This window comes from Apaloderma vittatum, unplaced genomic scaffold, assembly GCF_000703405.1.
Source record: "Apaloderma vittatum isolate BGI_N311 unplaced genomic scaffold, ASM70340v1 scaffold22740, whole genome shotgun sequence".
In the NCBI taxonomy this organism is placed as follows: Eukaryota; Metazoa; Chordata; class Aves; order Trogoniformes; family Trogonidae; genus Apaloderma; species Apaloderma vittatum.
In genome coordinates this window covers 6786-13940 of record NW_009696545.1, presented here as the reverse complement: position 1 = coordinate 13940, position 7155 = coordinate 6786, and the positions used below count along the sequence as shown (strand labels likewise).

General features: G+C 53.6%; 1 protein-coding gene across 1 annotated transcript in view; it reads left to right on the top strand.

The window, feature by feature from the left end:
* PCSK6 (proprotein convertase subtilisin/kexin type 6) overlaps positions 1–7155 on the top strand; it is a gene marked incomplete at its 5' end in the record, with an annotated part of 14175 nt that overhangs the window by 5236 nt on the left and 1784 nt on the right. The window contains 7 exons of the mRNA XM_009875374.1: positions 1549–1586; positions 1967–2146; positions 2725–2827; positions 3380–3576; positions 4022–4109; positions 5356–5447; positions 6697–6826. Coding sequence (XP_009873676.1) covers positions 1549–1586; positions 1967–2146; positions 2725–2827; positions 3380–3576; positions 4022–4109; positions 5356–5447; positions 6697–6826 — 828 coding nt within the window. The remainder of the gene's footprint in view (positions 1–1548; positions 1587–1966; positions 2147–2724; positions 2828–3379; positions 3577–4021; positions 4110–5355; positions 5448–6696; positions 6827–7155) is intronic.

The following is a 7155-nucleotide window of genomic DNA, read 5'->3' as shown; positions in this document are numbered from 1 at the left end:
CCTCACCCCAAAAGCTCTTTGCAGGCTACTTCGCTTGGCTGTAACTTTCGCTGTGAGTTTTACGGTCTTCGGCAAAAATGCATCACCCAAATTTTTCAAAAAGGGGTATCAAAACTTCAGCTCCGAGCTCAGGAGGCTGCTGGTCTGGCTGAGCCGGGAGCAGGTTTTCTCCCACCAGCAAACTCGTTGCAACTGAGAGCCAGGTTTCCAAAATTAAACCATAATGAGTCAAAACGAGGAAACCCGAGAGCTGTAATTGTTGTTTGTTTGTTTTCCTTTGCTGCTGGGACATCTGGCGCGTGGGCTGGTTGTGCAACAGCGTGCGGGGACGATGACCCTCGGGCTGCGGACGGGACGGACATCCTCCCCGAACTGCCACCACACCAGCGGGGGGTGGCTGCGCTCAGCCTGGCCCCCCTGAGTGTCCCCCTGGAGGTGTCCCCCTCAACCTCCCCGGCTTGGCCGCCTGCTCCCTCACCCTTTTTCCCAGCGAAGGATCTGGGCTGGCAGGATCTGGCCCCACCGGGAAGGGGCAGCCGCCTGGATGGCTGGTGGCAGCGGGGCATGGAGCGCTCTGCCTGGGGCCGGCGTGTTGCTGTGGGGGGGTTTAAAATCCACAAGATCCACTGATAGGAAGCCAGGAGTATATTAAAAAACCTCTCCCACACGACTTTCTGGCGGGAGGCGCACGGCAGGGTTCGTTTACGCAGAAAGTGTTTCGCTTTGCTGTCTTTTCCCCCAAATCTTTTGAACTGGGAGAGCAGCAGCGGAGCGCCCACGGAGCTGCTTTTCCCCCTGTGTTTACAGTTTGTGGAGGGTGTTTCTGAGTCCCTCACGGGCATCAGGGCTTGGCTTTACCTGGCTTTGCAAAACAAAATGAAAACGAGTGTGTTAAGCTACCCCTCCACTCCCAAAAGGGTTTGCACTGGGTTTAAAGCAAAGAGGGTAAAGCAAGAAGAAAAAGAGGAATGATGCTCCTAGCCCACAGCAGAAGCAGGTATTAAATGTTAAGATCATTAAATTAAACCAGTTAAATTGGTTACTTTAATACCAATTAAATTGGCATTAATGGTGTCATGTCGCTGGTGCTGCTGCATCCCCAGCATCAGCCCCACGGAGCCCGGGCTTTTGTCATGCAGGCCGGTTTCAATTTAAAGCAAATTTGATTCTTTTTGTGGAGATGCATGGCTAGGCTCTTCCCTGGCTGGTGCCATCCGGGCTCACCCCTCTACAGCCTCCACTCCGTTTGCAGCAGGTGGGTCCTCCCAGCCCTTTCGCAAAGCCAAGGGATTTGGGTGTTGGAAATTTTAAGTCCTTCCTGGAAATGCAGGGATTAGCAGTTAAAGCCGAGCATGCCGTGGGCATGAAGTGACTTGCATTGATGGGGAACTGAAAGAAAACCAGTGGTGGAGAGAAGCGGCAGCCTTTTATGGACCCTCGCCCCAAAACGGGGCAGGTCGGAGAGCACCCTCGTGTGGGTGTAAAGCCATGGGGTGTCCCCAGCCCCTCGGGTGCAGTTCAAACCCCCGTGCCCCCTATGATGTTTAGGGGAACACGGAGCTCAGACCTCTCACGTGTTGGGTGGGGTGAGGGCTGGAACAAGAGCAGTGAGAAATAATCCGGCGTGTGCTGGGTGGCTTTTATCAGACAGAAATAATCCCCCATTATGGAGCTTTTAAAGTTAATGGTTCTGTGCTCATGTTGGGCATGAAGCCTATGGTGATGCTGTGGTTTTGTCAGATGAGTTACAGAATAAAAAAAATCACTTGTAGATGCTTTACACGGCTGTATTTGTGTGGGCTGGGAGCTTAGGGGCTCATGAACATTCCTGGGTGTTCGTTGTTTGCTTCTTTACTGCCAAGCTGGTACCGAAGCCCTGACAGATGGGTCCATCCTCCTCCTGTTTCCCTCAAAGCCGAATCCCCCAAGGAGAAGCAGGGTGGGTGACACTGTGCCCATCCTACAGGGAAGCTGAAGGAGTGGAGCCTGCTCTTCTACGGGACAGCTGAGCACCCCTACACCACTCCGGGTGGTCCCCAGTCCCGCGGGAGGATGCTGGAGGTGCCGGCATCCGAGATGGAGCCGTCAGGAGCCGCTTTCCTGCAGAGCCAGGTGGAGGTGGCGGAGGAAGAGGAGGAGTACACAGGTGAGCACCAGCCAAGCTGCTGCGTTGTGCCCAGGAAAACGCAAACCCGGATAAACTGGGGGAGCCTGATCCTGCCTGGGGCCGAGGCGGGCAGGGAGGAGTGGTGCCTGCGGCTAGCACAGGGCAGCAGGATGGTGAAATTAGAAGGTAGCAAAACGCCCCGTCCCGGTGCTGCCGCCACAAATTGATGGTGCAGCTGTCTGAGGAGTAAAAAAAGCTCCTCTGCCCACCTTCCTCCGCCTCCAGCATGGGCGGGCGTCCCTGCCAGTCCCCGAGGAGTGGGTCTGGTCCTTCTTTCAAAGCTATTCCTGCACCAGGGTGTTCAGGCAGAGAATGGCCAGGTGGGATTCGTGCTGGGGAGGATGAGTTGGAGGAGAGCAAGCACCTGGAGCCATGCAGCTCCGTAGGATAAGATACGTAAGATCTGTAAGATCGCAGATACAGGCTGAGACAGGCAGAGTCCTCAGCCCCTTCCCTGTGGCTGTTGGTTCAGGAAGGGGGTGCTCAGAGCATCCTGGCAGCAGGGTCTGGGGGATGCTCAGCCTCTCCCCTTGCCAAGCTGGTCTCTCCCTCCGCAGGTCCGTGCCACCCTGAGTGCGGTGACCAGGGCTGCGACGGCCCCAACGCCGACCAGTGCTTGAACTGCATCCACTACAGCCTGGGCAGCGTGAAAACTGGCAGGTGAGAGGTGGGGTTGTCCCAGTGGGGTTCCCAGGCAGCAGCAAAGCCTTTCCCCAGGGCTCGCACCACAGCCTGGGTGACAGGTCTTTGCATAGAGAAAGAAGCAGATGAGAGATAAAACAGAGGTAGAAGGAAGTGTGGGGATCCCTGTGCTGAACTAGGCTGTGATGGAGCGAGGGACATGGAGCTGGAGAGCCCTGAAGGACCTTGGCCATGCAATAATGCTGGAGAAAAAGCACAGGCTTCGCTGGCTGGCATCATGCATGCCCAAGGGACAGATGGCTGAGGTGCCAAATCACTTCTGCAATTGGGGTTTCAGCTCCTCAGTCTCTTGGGCTGGCACAGGGAAAGTTTACCCATAATCGGTGTTGCTGGCCAAGAGAGTCCCCAGCTCTTTATTACAGAGCCATGACACTCAAAGACACCTTAAATCTTAAGAATAAGAAGTAAACAAGCCCCAATCTCTGCCAAGGCTGGGGGACACCCCAAACGCAGTTGGGAGGTGATGGGTTGTTGACACCAAAGCCCAGGTGCTCTCGGTTCCTTCCCCAGGATGTGCGTGAGCTCTTGCCCCGCTGGGTTTTTCGGTGATGAAGGCGCCCGGAGGTGCCGCCGGTGCTACAAGGGCTGCGAGCGCTGCGTCGGGAGGGGACCGACCCAGTGCACGACGTGCAAGCGGAGCCTCTACCATCACCCAGAGATGAGCACCTGCGTGGTGCTGTGTCCACCTGGGTTTTACGCCGAGGAACGTAAGGATGTTTTATTTAGCACTTGTAAGCTGTAGCATGAGGATGTGCAGGAGCTGCTTCTATTTTGAAGTGCTGTGGGTGGAGAAAACACCTTGATTTTTTGAGTGTTGGCTCTGAATTTCCTCCCTTGACCTTCTTGGCACAGTGAAGGGAGGAGGGAAATCTCTGGGTGTTCAGAGGGTGGTGCAAAGCAGAGGTGTTTAACTCAGCTCCTAATTAGAAAATTATAATTAATGATCCTAGCTGCTTGCATGGCATATTTCTTCTTAGCAAGCAATGACAGATAAGGTCATTTGCAATAGCCCGGACCCGTCAGGGTGGGGGACGTGCCTCTCCACCCCAGGGAGCTTATGGTGGGGTGCAGCGGGGCTTTACGGCTCTGAGTGCTTCTTGCAAATCACTGTCTGGATTTTATACTCCCTGCCTTGCTTTGTTTTTTTGAAAGGTCAGAAACGCTGCCTGAAATGTCATCAAAGCTGTAAAAAATGTGTCGGTGAAGCAGACAAATGTACTGCATGCAAAGATGGATTCAGGTAAAATACCAGCATGAGAGGAGTTTATACCCACAGCATTGGTACCTGTGGTTTAAATTTGGGAAAGCCAGTGGGAAGTTAGAAAGTGGATTAGTTAAAGACCCAAGATCATGCTTACTTGGTATTACGGCTGTGGTGCAGAGTGCTGGAGGCCTGGGAATGTAAAGGTAATGCTTCGTGTCCCTTTCTTAGCTAAAAAGCATGATTTAAATTTAATTTCCTTTTCTCCAGCTCTTTCCAGGATGGTGAGTAAGTGCTGTGCTGTGAGCTCAGAAGTGCTCATCCATTTGGTGCCTTGTGACCAGAGCAGCTCCTGACATCACAGCATCTAAAATGAGGGGGAAAAAAGCACAATGAAAACATTTATACCACACGTTGCAAAGGGCACCTTTTCCTCCCAAATCTCAGCAGCTCTGTCAAAGCCATCGCACCCAAACAGGGTGCTTGGGTTTGCTCAACTATCAGAGCTTCTACCGAGCTGAGCTGCTCCAAGGGAGGCTGAAAATGCCCCCTGCAAGTGCAAAACCCCTTCCCTCAGCTTCATCCGCCCAGGAAAATTTTCTCCGATGTACCTGTTGAGTGGGGCTAGTACAGGATAGCACCGAGTGCCCTTGCTGCTGGCCCTCCGGCTCCTGTGGGATGCAGAGCCTAGCTGTGCCAGCAAGCAGCGTCGGCGTAGGGGAGAAGCTTTTTTCCATCCCCAAGCTCACATGGAAGTACAGTCCTGCAGCACTTTGCTTCGCTCAGGAGCCACACTGTAGCGGCAGGGCTCTCTCAGACAAGGAAATTGCCTCTGCCAAAAGATTACCTACTCCCTCAGAAAAGCAAAAGTGGAGGCGCTTGTCAGACATAATCCGCACGGCGCTTGCTTTTTATTGTCCAATATCCTTTTAAGCCGGGACTTCAAATCATTCCGCCGTGGTGAAGGAGCACTGTCCCAGCCACAGCACTGAACCAATTTCCTTTTATTCTGGGGAGCCTCATGGTGCAAAAGGCCTTTGGGAGAGCCTGGCTGGCTGCCTGTGGGAAAAAAGTAATTGTATTTCCTCCTGGATACTTGATTAAGGAACCTGCAGTTGGCAGGCCCAGGTCCCGGTGCGCTGTCTGGCTTTCTGACACCTCCTGCACCACGGGCTGAAGCTGCTGTAGGGGACTGGGGGATGCAGAGATGGGGACGGGCTCTGTCGAGTCTCCAGAGTCTGTAGCTTTGGGTGCAAATGTAACGTCCTCTCTGCTCTCCCGGCAGCCTGGCAGGAGAGAGCTGTGTGCCCGAGTGCCAGCCCGCCATGTACCTCAGCCGGGAGCCCCGGCGGTGCGAGACCTGCCCCGCCAGCACAGGTACGTCCTTCGCCCCACAGCATCCCCGTGCAAAAACCCGAACCCCTCGTGCATCACGAGCTGATGCCCACCATACCCACTCCAAGCCAAGGCAGAGTGTGCTGGAGGGGAAGCAATCCCAGCTGTCCAGAGCATCCCGCGAGGGGCCGGGAATGTATTCATATTAGAAAGGTTTTTAGGGAGTTTTTACATTTTTATTAGAGCCATTCTCTATTTCTCGATCCCTCTGAAGCCAGGTGCTTTAGTTTAATAAGGTTGCGGGGGAGGCTGTAAAACCCTCTGGAGTGATGGAAGATGGCTTTGCAGCGGATAAAAATGTCAGGCAGCCGAGGAGCGTTATCCCGGCCGCCCCGCAGGGCTGGGCTGGCTTCCTCCCGCTGCCCGGAGTCAATCAGCGTTCCCTTTAAATCCTGCCTTTTCTGCTTCTTCAAAGTCCAATTATTTTCTATTGTTAATGTTTGCGCCTGCCCTTGAAATCGTCGTAGATCTGATGATAATATGATCTCTAGACAATTCATGTTCACTGGCATGAATCTCGTCTATCATACATGGGCAATTTCCTAAGACTAAATCCAAAATATTTATTGATCTTGTTGGCAAGCGTAGAAGGGAATGGTCTCTTAATCCCTTAAGAAAATTACTTCCCTTCTAATTCGTATTCCAGTCAGTGTAAATGTACTTCACTACAATTATTTTTCAAGCCTTTTTTCCTCTCCTTTTCCTGCATAACCATTTCTCAAGCCTGGTGAGTGGAAGGCCTCTAATAATACCACCTCCATCACCGGTGAACACACCGGCGTCGGAGTGGAGCCCTCTGCTTTCCCAGCTCCTCTCCTGGGCTCTTCCCTCCTCCAGCTCCTCCACAGCCCAATTTAGCATCTCTTTCCACATTTTATTCTGCGCAGGGCTGGAAAACTGAACTACTGCAGCTTGGGAGTGGTGGCTGATGTCCCGGAGGAGATTTTGATGTGCCCTGTGGCCAGCTCTTGGCTCTGCAGAGGGGCAGGACGCTGGGTCCTGGCTAGGTTTTTTGGGCTGGGAGATGTTTTTTTTCATATGGGAGCTGGTTTTTTGTGGTATGGGAACCAAGCAGCTGCGCACAAGACTCTGATGGCTTGTTCACTTCCGCACACAAGCGGGGTAAAGCCAGACTGGTGTCCCTCCCATCTCTTGGGGGCCTGCAGCCCCACTGGCATTGTCTCTGAAATCAGCCAAAATCACCCACGTGCCATCTGCCCTCTCCCCGCAGGGCCGGGTGAGGAAGACTGCGCACCCTGCACCCCGGAGACCCCCTCACCCCACTGGCGCTGCGTCCCCGCCTGCCGTGAGGGCTTCTACCCCGCGGAAAGCCACGGGCTGCCCAACAAAGTCTGCAAGAGGTATGGTACCTCCTCGGTGGCAATGATTAAAAAAAAAAATAATAAAAAAATGCTGAAAACAGCTCACAGCTGGAGCTGTTTACTAGGGAAATTAAAATAGGGATAAAGGGAGCCAGGGCAGCCGTGGGGCTGAACCCCACATGCCCCTGCCCTATAGATTTAAGAGCGGTGAAGCTGCATGCTCTGCCGGAGCCAGCCAAGATGTCTTAGGGCTATGGTGGAAGGGGCTCAGCCCTGGCCCCAAGCTCTTTGGGGGAGGTGTGGGAGGAAGAAGGAAAGGTGATGTTTAGGCAAATATTCCAGCTCTCAGCCAAACCTGCTATGTTTGC